General features: G+C 39.3%; 1 protein-coding gene across 1 annotated transcript in view; it reads left to right on the top strand.

Annotated features, from left to right (window-relative positions):
• The window catches only part of GRIN3A (glutamate ionotropic receptor NMDA type subunit 3A), a 169,143-nt gene that overhangs the window by 45,879 nt on the left and 103,196 nt on the right, over nucleotides 1–20,068 (top strand). The window contains exon 2 of the mRNA XM_007089320.2: nucleotides 7,610–8,214. Within this exon, the coding sequence (XP_007089382.2) occupies nucleotides 7,610–8,214 (605 nt within the window). The remainder of the gene's footprint in view (nucleotides 1–7,609; nucleotides 8,215–20,068) is intronic.

Here is a 20,068-nt window from a genome sequence, read left to right as displayed (position 1 = left end):
TTCTGAGCCCCTTGAACACTTTCAGTCATCAACAGACTTACGAAAGGAAGGGAATTTCATCTCTGTTAAAAGTAGTCGAAGTATTATGCTCATTTGAGATTTCCGAGCTTTGGCCTAGAAGGCAAAACTAAATGGTTTGCTTGCCCAGGAAAGAGCTGAGAGAATTTCACCTTTTCTTCACTCTCAAAGCAAACCTGGCTTCGTTTCCTCTTTTCTTCTGTCAGGGAACGTCTCAAAGCAGCTGGCAAGCTCTTTACTGCAGCCAATGCTGTTTTTGAAACTTTTGCTGATCCAGAAAATAGCTGAATCTGTGCTCTCGGGAAGAACAAAGATTGATGGGGGATTTCCAGCAGTTGGTGCCAAAAAATTCCTTAACCTGTAGAAGTGACACTAGAACCAGTACCAAAGAAAGAAGCGTTGGGGGAGGGGGGGAGGCCGGTACTCTGCTGTGAACATAATGTCTCCCAAATAAATAGCCTCCTCCAGCCTGAGACAGAGCTGCTGTTTTCCCGCTAGCGAGTTAATGTAATTGGTGTTTGCAAAAGATACCTATTGCAGGGGCTGTTGTGTGTAAGTAGATGAAAGGGAAAAGAACAATAGCAAAGACAAAAATTACATTGCAGTCACTTTAAAAAAAAGCACGTCCATCACAATGACTTCACTCTAAGCAAATTCTAACAGCTCTCACTTACTAGGCCCTTGCTCTGTGCCAGGCACTTTGCATGCATTATCACCTTCTCACATTTAATTCTCCCAATGAATCTGTAAGGGAAGAGGTAAAATGATCTTCGTTTTAGAGATGAGGAATTTATGACTCAGAAACACTAAGTGACTTGCAGAAGGCCACTCGTCTCATAAATGATGGAGCCAGAATTTAAGAGTAGTTTGGTTTTTTTTTAACCGTACTTTTGTTTTGTTTTTTTTTTTAATTTCCTTACGTAATCTCTATACCCAGCATGGGGCTTGAACTCACAACCCTGAGATCAAGAGGTGCATGCTCTATCAACTGAGCCAGCCAGGCAGCCCAAAAGTAGTTTGCCAGGATTACTAAACCCTAACTGTTACACTTATTGCCTCAGAAAAGGAGAGAAAAGCTCAGTTGACTGAAGAAGGCAGTAGCCAAGCCAGCAAGGAGTGTTTAGTGATGAAGTTTTGGGGTGATGGTCGGGTGGTCCAGAGCCAACTACCAAGAAAGAATTCTTGAAGACGTCTTTGGTGCAAAAAGGTGATTTTATTAAAGCATGGGGACAGGACGCATGGGCAGGAGGAACTGCACTGGGGTCCAAATGGGTAACTTATTATATGCCCTCAGGTTGAGAGGGGGTCAGGGATGGAGTAAGTCTCTAAGGAATTTTGGAAGCGAGGTTTCCAGGACCTTGAGGGGCTAGCTGTTGCTAGGGGATATGCCATTTATTACCATTTAATAAAATCTTAGTCATGAGACCCTTTAAATGTATATCAGAGAGCTATAAACTTGGAGTATGATTGCCAGCATATGTCTTGGGGCAGTTGAGATAAAGGAAGTAGACTTACAGGATTCTCGAGGTTGGGATACTGTTAAGCTAAGGTTCTCTTTTGCCTCTAGCAAAGTGTCATCATCTAGGCAGCTGAGCTCCTAGAGAGAGGTCACTCTGCCAGTTTCAAGGACTTGTCAATGGGCTGTAGGCAGTAAGGGAATTTAATTTTTCATTTGCCTTAGTTACCCACATTACCATGGCAAGCACTGTTAAACCCCTTTCCTTGTTCTGGAGTATCTGGGAGTGTCCAAGGACACACATAGATCCCACTTGGGGTGGGGGTGGGATGCTAGCTTGTGCTTTTTTTGCCCCTCAGCCTGCCTCATGCTCCCTCATCATGTAGGACTTAAGGGAAAATATTGCAGACACTACAAAACAGGAGAGTAAAGAATCAGAGGGAACACAGAAGCTTGTGATGGCTCCAACCATTTGTCTGGGACTAGAGAGATAGTACCTAGTCGAAGGAGAACAACAGATGGTCAAAATGAGGCCACAATTTTAGTTAAATGTCTGTGGTTTTATAAATCATTATATATGTTTACCTATATATAGTGATTAGTCATTTTATATACATTCCTTATTTTTGCTAAATTCCCAATTGCAGAGTGCTTGTATAGTATGGATACTTGCGTCCACCTACCCTATGAATCATGATTAGTACACTTTTCTTCGGACCCTCTTCCCCCTTTCCCACTCTTGCCACTCCCTACTACTTTCATTTACAGTAATTTTGATCATTTATAACTAGTGTTTATTTGTCTACATACCTATGTATAGTCTATCCCTCACCCCCTATGCAGGCAATGGGAAATTTCTTGCAGGGGCATGGCTCACAGTAGAAGCTTAAAATTGTTTTCCTTGATTGAATGAGTGCTCAGTTGAGGATTCTATTTCCTGATGGATCAGTAAATGTTCTTCATATTTTGTAACCATTAACTCTTTGTCTATTCAGATTTGTTGCACATATTTTCTTATTTATTATGTTCCCTTTGGGTTTTTTTGTTTGTTTATGATAGGTATTTAATGCTAGAAATAAGATATATTGTAATGTTCAGTTTACTGTATTTTTTCATCATTATGATTTCTGAAACCTATGTACCAATCTTTTAATGATTTCTCATTGTACTTTTAAATGGTCTGGAGTTGATTTTTAATATATGGTAGAATTAGGAATTTAAATGAAAGTATTTCCAGTAGTGATCTATTTTCTCAACTCCTAATCTTGTATATATTTCTTACATATTCCTTTATGATTTGCAATCTATAATATACTAATACAGTCTATTAAATTAATGTAGTTCTTTACATACATCAACACATCTGTTCTACTTATTTACCTGTTAATCCTTTTGTTTGTACTTCCTTGTTTTAATTATTGTTTTATAAAAATTGTACTTTCTGGTGTATTTCAATTATCTTTTAAGGCAAGACCGCTCTATCATTTTTCTGTTTCCAAATTTTCTTACCATTCTTGCCTGATTTTACTTTCTGTGGAATTTTAATATTTTACTTATTTTACTATTTAATGACTTTAATATTTAAATCGAGTCTGATCATAGCCAGTGAAGCAATCTTTCCTTACACCATTGAATGATTCCTGGACATTCTTGCAGTCCTCTGACACAGGCAACTGCATTGCCATCTTGGCAACTCCTCTCTCCCTCCAGCTCTGCCCTTGACTTGTTGAGATTTCATTCCATGAGTGCATTTTCAACATGACCATTTTTGCCCTATACTTTTGGGAATTTAAGCCTCCAAAGTAATGTAGAAACAGATTATGATGGGAATAAAATTTTAAAAATCAATGGAGCGAAGTGGCATGTCATCGTAGGTAGAAATAAAGATTCAATTCAACATGTAGGAAAATTATATTTGAAAGCCCCTTAAATTATCTGTTTAGTTTGGCATATAGGGTTTTGTGTACACAACTATGGGCAATAATATACATATATTACAATGTGTAATGATATCTATAATGTCATATATAATAAAGAGTACACTCATTTAGGGGAGTCAGAATTATCAGTACTATTTAACATATTTTCTCTCTCCCTACCTTCCCCTATTGAGTCTTTATTTTAAAAATTTATATAAATTAAATGCACTTAAGAGGCTGCTTCACTCTGCATGGTTGAGAGATGCTTTCTAATTCTTAGGCTGTTTTGTTATTGAATCTCTGATTTAGGAGGTAAGCAATGCACAAATTATTTTTCTTTAAGTACATCTTCTTGGGGCGCCTGGGTGGCTCGGTTGGTTGGGTGACCAGCTTCAGCTCAGGACATGATCTCATGGTTTGTGAGTTCAAGCCCCGTGTCGGGCTCTGTGCTGACAGCTCAGAGCCTGGAGCCTACTTCAGATTCTGTGTCTCCCCCTCTCTCTACCCCTCCCCTGCTCACGCTCTGTGTTTCTCTGTCTCTCAATAATAAATAAACATTAAAAAAATAAATAAAATCATTAAAAAAGTGTATCTTCTTTCAGGCCATGGGTTTGCTCTTTTGCAAACAGCAAACTATAGGTAAGACATAGACTTTGATTCTCAATTTGGTTTGATGAGTCTTTTTTATATTTTGTCCAGGATTTTGATGGAAGTTTTACGATTAGGCTTGAATTTTAGTGTCCTAAGTTTTCATATCTGTGTGTGTGTGTGTGTGTGTGTGTGTGTGTGCGCATGCGCACGCACACACTTGCATGCACCTGTGCTTTTATTATATGGAGAGAAATTGGGAGATGCTGCATCTGAGGTGGCTAGATAAAGATAATATCACAAGATGTTTCCACACTATTATTTCATAAATATTTGTTTGAAGCATGGTGTTCCTCAAGTCTGTTAAAAGATTAACTTCAACAACTGGAATTTCTTAATAGAATTGTTTGTAGAGATGAGTGTGATTATATGGATTAATAATTATCCAAGGTGGGGTGGGGAGGTTGTCCTTCATTTTATTACCATGTCCTTCTCATGCCAAGTGCATTTGTTTGTGTCTGGTGCTAAATGCTCAATATGATTAGTTAATTTCACTTCCATCCCTGCCTCCATTAAAGCTTGCTCCTTAACGTACCAATGTAATGAATCCCTCCTGAGGAAGTGTATGGATGGGACTTTGTTCCAACTAGGGGCAATATTAGTTCTTGAAGTTCTGCTAGAAATGGCCTTTTTCTTAGTCTTTCAGTGCAGAGATTATGACCATAGTCTAGGACTTGAGGTGAGCAAAAGAAAACCACGGTTGACAAATACTATCTCTGATTAACTAAGAGCCATGTGATAAGAGATGGCTGCGATTTGTTCCTTATCCTAAAGAAGCTTCCAGTCTAGTGTGAGAGATAAACAGTTAATCAAATAACTATGTTATGGTGTGAAGAGTTCTGTATTAGAAGGACGACCAAAATTAGACCATTACACAGACATGAGATGATTACTTCTGCTTGGTCAGGAGTTAGAGGAACAATCAAATGAACAAAATCTCAATTCACCATTACAGGAAATCAACATGCCAAAATATTGTGGAAAAAAAAAAGATCAGCAGTTTTGTCGACTATACTTCAATTTTTAATTTTTTTTAAATACAAAAAAAATTTGAAGTTTAGCAGCAGCAGAAACAGTAGTAAATGCTACATGAACTAGTTTCTGGAAATCTGCATGGAAGAGCTGAGTTTTGAAGGATGAATATGAATACAGACGAAAACATCCTGGAGATGTTGAAAGATCAGCATACCCAATTTGTGTAGGTGTGAAAATGCCTACTCTGATAACAAGAAAAATAAATTGTCCACTATGACTCATCTTGGTGTGCATGTTTGGAGTGTTGAAGGTGAAGTTAAAGACTAGGATTGGGCTCCTAAGCCATACTACCGATTTTGAGATTTGTTCTCTGGGTGACTCAGAGGTTATGGTGCAGAAGAATGATATGGTCATATTTATGTTTTAGAAAGAAAGCTGGCAACAGAGTAGGGAGCCAGTGCCAAGAAGATAGTTGGGAAGAATTTGTTCCTGCCAGCTAAATGTAGAGTTTGCCTTCCATTCCTCTTTGCTTCTGGAAGAGGGTTAAAATGGAGGAGGAAATAGAAAGGAAGAAAACCAGAAGAGGACAAGAAAAACTCTCTGGAGGAACTTATTTTAATCAGTAGTAGGAGTGAGGAATCTTCCATTGTTCTCATCTCAAGATCTTGTATGGCATCTCAAGCCTGGAAACCTGGAGCTACCTACTGGATATTGTCTCCCGGTTTCTAACACCTCTCCCTTTTTTGCCTGTCACATTTGATTTTGTCACTAAATTTTAATTAAAAAAAAAAAAAAGCAACACGTTTTCTCATGCCCTTCTTACCATTACCAACACTGGCTTCCAAACACTTAGCAGCTAACCAAGATCCTAAGGGGCTTGTTTTCTCTCTCACTGTTGAGTGTTGCTCATAGATGATCCTCTAAGAGTTCTGCTTTTATCATTACAAACCCTGCTTAAAAGCTTAATTTGAAGGACAGAAGTTAAATTCGTAGACTAAATTTTAAAATTTCATCCTACCTACCAGCATGATTGTTCTCATTTAGAGCCTTTGGCCATAGTATTCCTCCCATAGTCCACTCCTTAGTCCACTCATATCAAACTTCTTTCGGTCCCTCATAGAATTAAAACTTCAGCTCAAATCCTATTTCTCGTGATACGTTTTTTAGGTGGGTAAGGGGAGGCCATACGTCCCTTTTGTTCAGCGTTTGATGCTTTATTGAGAAAGCCCTCCTCATTTCTCTACATATATTATTTGCCTGAATGTTTGCCAAGTTCTCAGAAATAGTCCAGTAGTCTAATAGTTTCCAGTGGGAACGTGTTGAGTTCAATTCAGCCAATATTTATTGCGTACCTAATATGTGTAAGGTATTGTGCTAAACATTCTCAGGATGCCAATGTTGAAGGATAAGTAAGTCAAATGTCTGCTTTCAGGAAGAACAATTAAATTTATTCAGTGGAGGACTATTTCCACTTCACCTGTAATATTAATTTGTGACTTTTCAAATAAGATACTCTTCCTTCATTGATTTGGTGAGTTTCATAAGTAAGTGGAATCATGGTGGAAGTTGCATAAATGTGTTTAAATGGCACACATTTCACATTTCACAGCAAAAATACAGTCTCAGTAGACACAAAGGTAATCAAACCTTCAGTACAACTATCCAATGTATATATGGCTAATTATACCAAATGTCTTAATCCATCCGGGCTGCTGTAACAAAATACCACAGACTGTGTGGCTTGTAAGCAACAGAAATTGATTTCTCACAGTTCTAGAGATTGGAAGTCTGAGATCAGGGTGCGAGTATGATCGAGTAAGGGCCCTCTTCTAGGTCACAGCCTGCCAACTTCTCACTGTGTACTCACACGTAGAAGGGGCCAATGAGCTCTCTCAAGCATCTTGGGCATTAATCTCATTCATGATGATTCTGCCCTCATGACTTCATCACTTCCTATAGGCCCCATGTTCTCACCTCCTCATACCATCACATTGAGCACTAGCATTTCAACATGACTTTGGGGGGATCACAAACATTCAGACTATAACACCATATATATTGAAAAATGCCATCCTCAGAGGCTAAAAGTTTAGGAAATGGATGTATCCATTTTCCACACCACCTTTATACAAGTGCCTGCACTGTTTTGAGATTTCCCTGCTATTCGTTTTAAAGGAAAGCAAACATTATTTCTTATTTCTTATTATTTAAAATAATTAAATTTCACTTGAGAGGAGAATTTAACCAATAAGTTAATAACAGCCATAGTTAGAAATGGAGTACATGAAGGGGACAAACTATAAGGAGGTAGGCAAGCCTGATAAAAATGTAAGACCGGTTGCATCAGCCCTGACATTTACATCAGAAATCATTTACCCTCTGGTACCCTTAGCAAGGAAATCAGTTGTCAGGAATCAATAATTCCATTAGATAGGAAACATAATTTTCCAGATGATGGGAATTTTATCCCAGAAGCATTTGAATATCTCAGGGAAAAATAAAGGAATAAGCCTCTTACGAAAGCAAACGTACCCTGTGTTATCATCTTTGGCCAATGCTTTCTAATTCTTCTTTTTCATATCTTTAAATACAGAATCCCCTTCACCTACAGCTGAGTTTAGAAAATTCATTAAGTTCTGACGCTGATGTCACTGTCTCAGTCCTGACCATGAACAACTGGTACAATTTTAGCTTGTTGCTGTGCCAGGAAGACTGGAACATCACCGACTTCCTCATCCTTACCCAGAATAATTCCAAGTTCCACCTCGGGTCTATCATCAACATCACCACCAACCTCTCCTCCACCGAGGACCTCTTGAGCTTCCTGCAGGTCCAGCTTGAGAGTATTAAGAACACCACGCCCACAATGGTGATGTTTGGCTGTGACATGGAAAGTATCCGACGGATTTTTGAAATTACCACCCAGTTTGGAGTAATTCCCCCTGAGCTTCGTTGGGTGCTAGGGGATTCTCAAAACGTCGAGGAACTGAGGACAGAAGGTCTGCCCCTAGGGCTCATTGCTCATGGAAAAACAACACAGTCCATCTTTGAGTACTATGTACAAGATGCCATGGAGCTGGTCGCAAGAGCTGTAGCCACAGCCACCATGATCCAGCCAGAACTTGCTCTTATTCCCAGCACGATGAACTGCATGGATGTGGAAACTGCAAATCTCACTTCAGGACAATATTTATCAAGGTAGGATGCGAGGCCTGTGTTATATTCCCATTCATAGGGTTTTGACAAGAAGCAGAATTTCCCTATCTATCTCCTTTGTAGAAATCTTGATTTTGAGTAGCTTTAAACTCTAATAATATTTCTGAGAAGCTTTCTGGTTACATAGGCTAGTATCCCATGATCTGTCATCTGGAATTTGATCTGTAGATTTGAAAGCAGTGGTGTACAATAGGGAACACACAGTCCTGCTTTTAAACCCTGGCTTAGTTGCTTACTAGCTATTTGTTCTTGGCAAGTTATTTTAAAACTCTGACCCTCAGTTTTCTAATTAATAAGCTAGGATTGTATTGAATAGCTTGACCTATGATCATTAAGGTATGAAACTATATATGAAAAGTACCTAACCCTGCTCCTCTCATAGCAGAAACACAACAAATGTTTCTGTTCCTGCCCACTCTTTCTCATATCAACAGACTTGGACAAATCTCTCTGAATCTATATAGAGAAAAAAATTAGTCAAGCAGGAAATGGATTTTTCATTTTCCTCCCAGGCTGTGATGCTTAAGGCAGTATAGAGTAGTAGTTAAAGACATGGACCCTGGAGCCAGACTCTCTGAGCTTGAAATTTGGCTCTGCCACTTACTGTTTGTGTGACTTGGTCGAGTTACTTAACTTCTCTGAGGCTTAGTTTCCTATGTCTTATATCCATTTATGTAAAATGGGCATAACAATAGATCCTACTATCCATGGGGTCCTTGTGATTGATAGATAGATATATAGATAGATAGTCAGCACTAGGGTTCCACAAGGGCTTTATTTAAATACATACATGCACGCGCACACCACACACACACACACACACACACACACACACACACACATATTCTTTTTAATTAGGTACCTTTCTTCTCCAGTTTCTCAATCTGGTTCGAAGATAGAATGAAAAAGTCCATTTAATTTAAAGAATAACCCATCATTTGGAACTAGTTTTCATGATACTTGGGAAAAGGAGAATATCCTTAGAAGATATTTTATAGGGACCTAGATTTTTTTTCCTGAAAAGGACCACCTGTGATCAGAGAGACCAAATCAGAGAATTTTTGACTATTTTGGAGGTGAGGCCTTAGCTCTAGGCTTGTCCCATTTTTAAAGTTTATTTACTTTTAGTAATGTCAACACCCATTGTGGGGCTTGAACTCACGACGCTGAGATCAAGAGTCGCATGCTCTTCTGACTGAGCAGGCAGACCTTGGAACAAGGACATCTTACTATATTGAGAAACAAAAGACCATTGTATAGTGTCTTGCCTTTTTTTTTTTTTTAATTTTTTTTTTAACGTTTTATTTATTTTTGGGACAGGGAGAGACAGAGCATGAACAGGGGAGGGTCAGAGAGAGGGCGACACAAAATCCAAAACAGGCTCCAGGCTCCGAGCTGTCAGCACAGAGCCCAACCCACGGACCGCGAGATCGTGACCTGAGCCGAAGTCGGCCGCTTAACCGACTGAGCCACCCAGGCGCCCCTAGTGTCTTGCCTTTTAAGAAGACATGACTATGTGATAAGATGTGAGGAGGTCGTAAGCATTTTACATTGAATCCTATATATATGGACTGAGCACCTATTATGTACAAGGCAATATGCCAAATGCCATGTATTGGCAGTTTACCCACAGCCTATACACTCCCTAAAGAATGTTGTTAAAACAATAAAATAATTCAAAAGTCATTTATTAGGAATCTACTGATGATAAAATTAGATATTCTGTCATCACCTGAACTTTCTATTTTCCCCATGTTGTATTTTAATTTCCACAAGATTAAAGTCTTTGCATATTTTATTTTGCAGCCACTACTAAGATTTAATCTACTATTTTTGAACTAACACATAATTGAGGCCCAGGATTTTAACTGGGATAAGAAAATTCCCCTTCATAACAAAATATAAGCAAAACCTTTATTTATGATTTTGAATAGTCATCATTTTGGAAGGATAATCATAAACAGCAGATAAGAAAAAAACCCTATGAAACCTACATTAAGTTATTTAGTGCCTTTCTGTCTCATGTACAATGGAGAGCACAAGGAAAATGATTCTGTTTGGATCTTAAAAACGTTTACAAACTACAAGGAGAAATATTTGTTGACTTGGGTTGTATATACCCTAGGGGTTCATTTTATCAAGATCAAACTGGTCTTTCTGGCTCCTCAAGGTTTAATTTATATTAAAGTTATATGCCTCCTTTCACAAGGATCCCATGGTACTTTGTACATGAAATTAGATGATGGTACTTAGCCCATTCCATCATCATTATTTGTCCATGTGCCTGACTTCTGAGCTAAAGTAGAAATTCTGTTGAGACACTATTATTCAGCGTAGTTTAATGCCTAGCACATAGCAGCCACTTAATAGACATTTATTGGAACAGAAAGAAGGAAAGGAAATTTCTTATTATATTTACATCCTACATTATCTGCTGCTGTAGAAGAAAAATAGGTGCTGGTAGACAAATAAAATTTTGTCTGAATTAAAAACATGGGTTTTTGTTTTTTGTTTTTTGTTTTACCTTTTTGATGAAATGTGAGGGTCTTGGATAACTTTTGCCCTTGTGGCTGTTTCTACATGTTTATCCCACAAAATTTGAAAGTTTAAGAGAAGAATGTAAAGTTTGGTGCCTGGCAGCAATTCACAATGTATGAGGGTCAGTGGCAGTATTTTCACATCCATGGATGTGTTTGAGAGCGAACTCCAAGAACTTCAGGAGATAGGGCTAGGACTTCTTAGACTCCCTGAGGAGTACAGTCAAAGAGAAAGTTTCAAAGTGTTTCAGGAAAGGTTCAAGAGAAGTGGGCTAATCTCTGGAAGGAGTCTTTATAATGCATAACTGAAAAGCTGCCTGAAGCCATAAAATATCTGTGGAATTTCCATCAGTCTTATTTATTTTGTTGAATACAGTCTTTTAGGAAGTTCGTTATCCTCAGTCCATAAGTCACATCTGCATATAGTAATTTTCTTAATTGTTTCTAAATTTTGTGAGGCTGACCCCACTTCTTCACGGCGTAATGAAAAGTCCCAAGGATAATGAGCCATGAATAGTGAGTGTCAGTTATGCAAGCTCTCATTTCTCACACAGCCATTTTTAGTTTGGGCTGACAGAATTGTTAGCGTTTTAAAATGTTAATGAAATCACCCCAAAACATGGACTTTTGAGCATAGGCTTTTAGACTAGAAAAAACAGTTCTCATAACAGAGTACATAGATGTAATTACAGGTATAAGGGATTTTATTCTTCCAGGGTCCCCACATGCCAGAGCAAATGCCCATCATAATTAAATGTAGGGGCGCCTGGTGGCTCAGTCAGCTGATTGTCTGACTCTTGATTTTTGGCTCGTGTCAAGGATCCCAGGATCATGGGATCGAGCCCCGCATCAAGCTCCTTGCTGAGTGTGGAGCCTGAACCTGCTTGAGATTCTCCCACTCTCCCTCCACCCCTCTACCCTGCTCACAGTGTGCTCGCTTTCTCTCTCTCTCTCTCTCTCTCTCTCTCGAATAAAATAATAATAATAATATGTAAATGTAGACAAAACCACTTGGGGACTAAGTTCATAGTGTAATCTTTAACATTTATTTGCAAGTTGTTTTATTAAATGTTAATTATTTGAGGTGATGATATCTAGTATATTATTCAATAATAACTTCCTAAGTGCATATGTGCCGGTGTTTTTGTGCAGCCAATAACTCTTTGTTAAACTAGGGTGAGGTAGACAGAATGAAGACATGCCTCCTGCCGTTTTCAAGCTGACAGCCTAGTGCATGAGGTTGAAAAGTAGGGAAATGATTATAAAACAAAAGGATACGTGATTCTTAAAAATAGAGATGTGTCCATATAGACAAAGACTGAGGGGGAAACACTGGAATCGGATCTTACGATAAACAAGTCATTTTCTGGTTTGGAACAAATTCATAGGCATAGGAAATGGCATATGTAAATGAACCAAGACCTAAAAGAGAAATTTGGTACTGTTGGAGCATACATTGAATATGAAAGGGATTCAACATGGTTGTGCAAAAGTAGTTAATTTGATAGCATGCCACACAGGGCTTTTATACCAAGCTAAGAAGTTTGCATTTTGTATGCATACTGGATGTCACCTGAATGGCAGGTAACAAATTAACCAAATAAAGTAATATAGCATAAAAACCTAGAAAGCAATTTTTTAGACCATTACAATAGCAGAATTGTTTTTATTTCTCAAAAATAGTTTTAGCATTTCCCACCTTTACTCCTTATTGCACTGTAAACACCAGACTCTAGTGAAAGTGAGTAGTTTGACCTGCTGTTCCTAGGGTTAGGCTTTTGCCCGTGCTTCTCTTTGGGCCCTGCATGCTAATGAATCTATTTTTGTTAGAGAAAGAGCTCCCTTGGGTTAGTCTTAGCACGAACAAAGACTGTTACTGGGTCTTTAAGAATTCCAAGAGTCTAGTCACTGACAGACCCCTCATTCTCTTGGCCCAAGAAGTCCCTGACCCTTTGGCTTACTAATTATAGTCCTGATAGTTACTCTAGCTTCTAAACAGGCCATAGAATCTTGTCTTTATTCTTTGAACAGCTTCTGCAGGTCAGTTCTCTATCAGGTAGCCATGATTAATTCATTTGTACATTCAAAAACATTTGTTGTGAATATCAGGCGAGGCCCTTGGCTAATGCTGGAGACATAAAGAGTAGAAAACCGGGACCTTGATCTCAGGAAGCTTACAATCCCCCTTCTGTTCTCTCGCTAAGAGAGGATATGCTCCTCTAATTATCCGTATTTTTTGTAAGTTTGTTTATTTATTTTTGAGAGAAACAGAGAGCGCACTAGCAGGGGAGGGACAGAGAGAGAGGGAGAGAGAATCCCAAGCAGGCTCTGCACTGTCAGTACACAGCCCGACACAGGCCTCGATCCCACGAACTGTGAGATCCTGACCTGAGCCAAAATCAATAGTCAGACGCTGAATCAACTGAGCCATCCAGGTGCCCCCCCCGCCCCATGTATTTTTTAATCCACTTTCTTTGACTGAGCTGTTTATCATTCGTGAGACAACACCCATTCTACTAGTGATTATTCTCTTGCATTAGCTGGCATTGTTAGGCCCTCTCTTCATTTGTCCTTGCAGAATGGTCCAGCATGCTAGAGACTCGTCCAAGCTGTGTTCATCTTTATACTTGCATAGTCGAGCAATACCAAGACAATACCAAGATTCACTAGGCTTTCATTAATAACAAATGTTGCTTTACTTATTGATTCTGCACATATTGTGTACAGCCTACTATGTGCCAGGTATTGTGAGGCACTAGGAAACTTCAGAAAAAAAAGACTAAAACAATCTCTATTAAAAAATCCCAAGGTATAAATTGATGGGCCCCATTTTACTCCTGGATGTGAAAACAAGTCCAGAAGAACTTGAGGCTGCAGGATAGAATTCTAATTTTGAATATTCTTACCCATGTTTACAATAATTTGCTGGCACCATGACCCTAGCGAAGTTATTTAATCTTTGGAAACTTTAATTTCCATAACAATAAGGATTCCCACCTTGAAAAGTCAAGTGGTATACCTAGGGTCATTCAGCTAGTACTTTATAAGGGAAGGTTTAAACCAGTTCATCTAAATCCAAATTCTCAATTCAGAATTGATATAAACCTTCCTTAATTGGGATTCCATTACTTTGTAATTCATATTCTTTCAGTCAAAAGCTATATAAATCAGGAGGCATGACTACTCTTGTATAAGCATTCTTGTCCGAAGGACCCTACTGAGCCAAACTAGTTAGCCTATATGTTTCAGTTGTACTTAGAGAAGATGCAGTTGCATTCAGCATAGGAGCCAGGGGTTGGATGCTGGTAACTCTGGTTCCTTGTATCTTCAAGCAGAATCCATTGCTGTCTGGTGACCTAGTGTGTCCAACTGTTACTCCTAAGTTAGCGCTGTCTGCTAGAGCATCCAAGGTGTCAGTACTTCTAGAAAGCACATGCCTTGGTGTCATGAATCTTAGGGACCTGCGCTTAAGGTCTGTGTTTCCAGATGTTTCCAGTAGGAACCCCTGCCACTGAACTAACTTCACTGAAATCCTTTGAACTTGCTGCTCTCTCTGTGTCACTTAAATCATGCCAAGAGCTGAGTCTGAAATTTTCACTAAGTCATGGAAGCCTCAAATAAGGAACATTAGAAAAGAGGTATTCCCTTAGGACCCTATTTTGATAAAAACAACTCAAATTTGCTTAGTCCAGCATCCAGCAAGTTTTAAACTATGGAATTTTTCCAAATGAGGAGAGCTTCCAAGCTTTTATTTGCCAAAGAGGATATTGTGCTCTTTGTTGACTTTTTCCTTTGTATGCATCTACTATAAAATTTGGAAATATGTCAAGAAGAGGCATGAAAGTATAGAGGGCAATACTGCAGCTCCACTCTGAATTCCAGATCTATCTCTCAGGCCACTTCAGTCTCCAAATCTTCAATCTCTGGATGGATGAATGACTGGTAAATACTGCATGATGTGCCAATGCCAGGGCTATGCTATTACTGAAGGGATATTAGCACCTGGGTTAGTGCTGGAGCCAGATCCGGAGAGCTAGAATGAATTCATTTGGGGTATTACGCAAAGCAACCAGGAGCAGTCCAAAGGCTGGGCACAGACCACAATTATGGAGAAGAGTCAAGGTCCATACGAAAATGCAGAAGGAAAGGAAAACAGCTTAAGAGGGTGGAACAGCTCTAACACAAATGTGAGAGAAAAACACAGAAAGCAAAAGGCGCCAGCCTGTCGCTTGTGGCTCACGAAAGCAAGAAAAGGGAGAGTTATATCCATGTGTCTGATTTTTTGAGGTGTACTATTCACACCAATAGTAACACAGCCCAGAATGTATATTAACACAATCACATAGGTTACTATTTTCCTCCTCTTGGGAAAAAAGCCAAGAAGGACAGGAACTGTCCTTCCACTCTGCAGTTTCACTTGTAAGTAACTGAGTTTTGCTGATGTTGGCAAAGCATAGACCCACATGATTCATGTTGGTACATATGTATATTTAATATGTTATTAAATTCCTGTTGCTCTTGTCCCTTAACTGATAGAAATTTATTTTAAAAGGTGAGCTTTGTAAGTTGATGTGATCAATGATTAAAATATGTGGGGCCCTCTGTTAAAGGAAATTTAGCAATTTCTAATTCCTTTTAAATTCCTTATCCTCAGAGAGGTTTCCCATTGAACCAATTTCTATTTTTGATACTGTCCATCATTCGGGGGAAAATGTATTAGAATTTTAATTCTTTGAACAATTTGTAAATTGCAGACACAAATACTTCCTGGCTGGCTGAGCCCTATTCTTTTGGCAAAGTGATGAAGAGCTCTCATGTCCGATCCGAGCAGAAGACATGGGTCTAATTGCATTTACCCCACAAACATTACTAAGCAGTAACTCTGGCCAGGCAGATTCAAAGATGACTCAGTACTCTGGGTGCTTAGATGAACACTGAAGTCTCTTTCAGCTTGACAGCCTGCAGTGTTAGGAAGCAGAGCAGTAGGAAGAAAGGATTTACTTATTCCTACCAGTCACTCTGTGGAAGAGACTGCTTTCTGGAATGCGGAGAATGTCAAAATCCACACCCTCACAGGCTTAGGGTTAGAAAAGTCAAAGATGGAGGTAATCATCTGCCAAATACTTGCACTTTAGGATCACTAAGAAGGATTAGAAAGAACAGTTAAGGCATCTTTCACATACAGCTCAAGAAATTGTCTACATTTAATGTTTAATTTGGAGTGCTGTTCCATGCACGGAGAACAAAATGAAAGCAATGTCCTCTGATAGAATTGTACCTTGGGTAACTCTGTGGCTAAGGTGACAAATTCATGTCATCAGGCAAGGGTCTGCTGCAATGAAAGAGGCCACAAAGTGAAAGCTGAACTAATAATAGCTGGCCATACAATTAGGAAACGGGTCTCCGGCGCTATTGAAAAAAACGGGGATGGGGGGAGGGGTGGCCAGATGGTAAAAGAAACATTGAAAATAATAAAGGGAAGTAAATAGATGGATTTCAGAGGGAATGGGAGGGGGCCTAGAGTGGCAACAACAGCAACAACAAAATAGTAATTAACTATTACTGTTAACTCAGTGATTAACTGAGGATGGTCAAGAGCTGATTGAACATAAGATCTCCTTTTAACATGACAGAATATTGACAATTCTGTTATACAAAGTCCACCGACAGGAAGAGAGGGAAAGAGAGAAAGAAGAGAAAATTCAGAAAAAAAAAAAAGAGAGAGAAAGGGGCACTTGGGTGGCTCAGTCGGTTGAGCGTCCGACTTCGGCTCAGGTCATGATCTCACAGCTCGTGAGTTTGAGCCCCGCATCAGGCTCTGTGCTGACAGCTCGGAGCCTGGAGCCTGCTTTGGATTCTATGCATCCCTCTCTCTCTGCCCCAACCCACTCACATTCTGTCTCTGTCTCTCTCAAAAATAAATAAACATTAAAGAAAATTTTTTTTAAATAATAAGAGAAAGAACAAAAAGAAATAATGAGATAACCATGGATTAACCCACGTGCCAGAAACTAAGAAACATGGAGGAAGGGGAAACCATCTAGAGCCTTGGGAAGAGACACAAAATGAGGATAATTTAGAGAATAAGGAGAAATAGAAAAAAGTCTTGAAGAATTATGAAAAATCACACACATGGATTAAAATAGAAACATCAAATATAAATAGTTAATAATTCAGACAACTGGATCTCTATAGTGGTTGTAAAAGATCAGAACTGGGTGTAAATTCTCTAAAAGACATAAGACTATCCAAAGAAAGAATAGTTTGGGGCCCTTCAATGATAAAGAACAGGGAAAAAAAAAAAACTGTGAGTACGAATTTGTGACAAATGTCAAAGTCTGGAACTTTGGAGAATGTGAGTTTTGATTGGCAGTTAACATGATTGTAGATAATGAGTCACATGGAGAAAAGATGGGATTTCTGAACATTAGTAGATCTCTTCCCAACTCTCCTTTTTTCCCCCACCCCCAGTAAAAGAAGAACAGAAACTTTAAGAATATTCATTTGTGGGGCACCTGGGTGGCTCAGTTGTTAAGCCTCCAACTTCAGCTCAGGTCATGATCTCATAGTTTGTGAGTTCGAGCCCCACATCAGGCTCTCTGCTGTCAGCATGGAGCCCGCTTTGGATCCTCTGTCCTCCCCCACTTTCTCTGCTCCTCCCCGCTCTTGTGCGTGCTCTCTCTCAAAAATAAATAAATATAAAAAGAAGTATTCCCTTCTTTCTTACTCAAAGGGCTTTATTGAGCTTCTGGTGTAGTCAATAGCTCTGGAGCTAAATTAAAAGTGACCACAAAATAAATATTTAGATTCACTGCATAGGAACAAGTCAACCTGACAAGAATTAGGTGGTGTTGGTGGGAGGGAAGTTGGAGAGAATATCACCAACAGTAATACAGGCAAAGGCAAAAAGTCCAAATGAAGTTCTCACAGGCTAAAAAATGTTATGAAGCTTTGTGGAGGATGAACAAATCTCTCATTCCTCAGGGGCGGAATATTAAATATGATGAGATGATCATGGAAAAAGAGATTCAGCTCATTTTTCAAGACATACAAGAATGAGGATACAGATCTTTTTAATGATACAAAGAAAGTTCCCAAAGGGAAAAATAAATTTTATGGCTCTACAGAGCAAAATAGATTTCCTTATGTACAAATAAGATTAATGGAAGGTGGCAATGGTGGGAGAGGAACAAAGATAAGAGGACAATTTAAAAAGAAATAAAAAACAGGGGTGCCTGGGTGGCTCAATCGGTTAAGCATCCAACTTCAGCTCAGGTCACGATCTCGCGGTCTGAGTTCGAGCCCCACGTCAGGCTCTGTGCTGACAGCTCAGAGCCTGGAGCCTGCTTCAGATTCTGGGTCTCCCTCTCTCTTCCCCCCCACCCCCCCTCCACTCACACTCTGTCTCTCTCTCCTTCAAAAATAAATAAACTTTTTTTTAATTTAAAAAAGAAATACAAAACAAAGGAGGGCAGTAGATATACAAAGGTAAGTTGAGTGAAGAAAAGATCAAAGTAGAAATAAACATATGACCTATAAACAACTGGGCCAAGGAAGAAGACACAGGAGGAGGAAGATGTATTTAAACAATGGTTTGGTTCCTATGGGGTGAAAATGAAGACTGGAAACAATGGGGTTATTCCAGGACTAGTTCAAAAGCAAGAAAAGATCCAGATTTATGATAAATATAAAAACATATTACTGGTAAAACTACATGCTATGAATGAGAAGTCAGGGGGCAGCAGATCTTAAAATCTATAAGAACATGACATTATTTTTGGTGAGAGATTTTTCTTTAACTTCGGTAAATTTTAGAACAACTTTTTAAAAAGTAAAAATAGTACGTGAATAATGTAATTAGATAAACACTGCAGTTAACATTCTATTATTAAGGAATGTAGAAGCATTTGACACACTTGATCACTGCCCCTCCTTGAAACGTCTTTTTTACTTGGCTTCAAGCACCCAAAACAGCCTGCTCTTCTCTTATTTCTCTGGTTACTTCTCAGTTCCCTTTGCTAGTCCTTCCTCAACGGCACCACCTTCGAGTGTTAGAGAGCCCCAGATTTACTCCTCCGACTTCTCATCTGCAAAAATATCGTGTCCAGAGGGAAGGCTTCCAATTTTGTAGCTCCAGTCCCACCTCATTCCTGAGCTCCACACCATCTCTAACCAACTACCTGACATCTACACTTCAATTTCTGTAAGTTTTCTCTAACTTAACCTAAGCAAACTGAACTGGTGGTTCTCACCTACCTCAAACCTGGTTCTCCTGACAGTTTTCTCTCAGCGGAAACTCCAGGCCTCCACTTGTTTGGGGCAAAAACTTTGGTGTCATCCTTTCCTCTCCTTTTCCTAGCAACCATATCTGAGCCATCAGCAAATCCTGTCATCCCTTCCCCCCCCTTCAAAAATCCGACTAATTCTTCACACCTTCACTGCTACCACCTCCAGCTAAGCCATCATCACCTTTTGTATGGGTGTTGGAAACCGCTCCTTAACTGGTCCTTCTGCTGCTGCTCTTGTCTTTTTTCAGTTCTTTGTCAACACAGCACTGTGGTGATCCTGTTAAAATGGAAGTCATGTCAAATTGCTTCTCAGCTCAAAACCCACCACTGGCTTTCCGTCTCATGCAGAGAAGAAACAAAGTCTTTACAGTGACCTACAACATGTGTTTTCCCCAGCTCTCACTACCCATAAATTTTCTCTGACTTTGTCTTAAACTTTCATGCCCCCTCACTCCCCTCTGTGTTCCTCACACATCAGATACGACCCCACTTCAAGAAAGCTGCACCTGGTGCTCCCTCTACAGGGAATGCTCTACCCGGATCTCCTCCTCCCGGTTAGCTCCTTCCCTTTCTTTACTCTTTACTTCTTTACTCAAATACTTCTTTCTCTGAGAGGCCTTTGTTGGCCTCTCTCATTTAAAATTTCACCCCACTATGGCCGCCCCAGGCACATCTTCTCTCCTTACTCTGCTTTATTTTTCCTCCTTTGCCCTTAGCAGCTCTAATATCCCATACACAGTACCTACTTATCACATTTACTCTGTCTCTTTCAGTAGACTATAAGCTACATAGATTTACATCTGTTTTGCTCACTACTATATTCCCTACCAAGCACCTAGCACAGTGCCTGGCACATAGTACTGTTGATGAATCCATGAGTGAATGGGGGAGGTGTTGTTTTTAGTATCTTTGTTCATTTGTTTTCATGAATAAGAAATCCTTTAGTTAGCATGTCAAGTCTTGTGTGCAAATGTGCCTTCTAAAATGTGTCTTAAATGTAGTTGACACTGA

The sequence above is a fragment of the Panthera tigris genome, chromosome D4 (assembly GCF_018350195.1).
Source record: "Panthera tigris isolate Pti1 chromosome D4, P.tigris_Pti1_mat1.1, whole genome shotgun sequence".
NCBI lineage: Eukaryota > Metazoa > Chordata > Mammalia > Carnivora > Felidae > Panthera > Panthera tigris.
The sequence above is the reverse complement of the archived record's forward strand: the minus strand, read 5'-3'. Positions and strand labels throughout refer to the sequence as shown.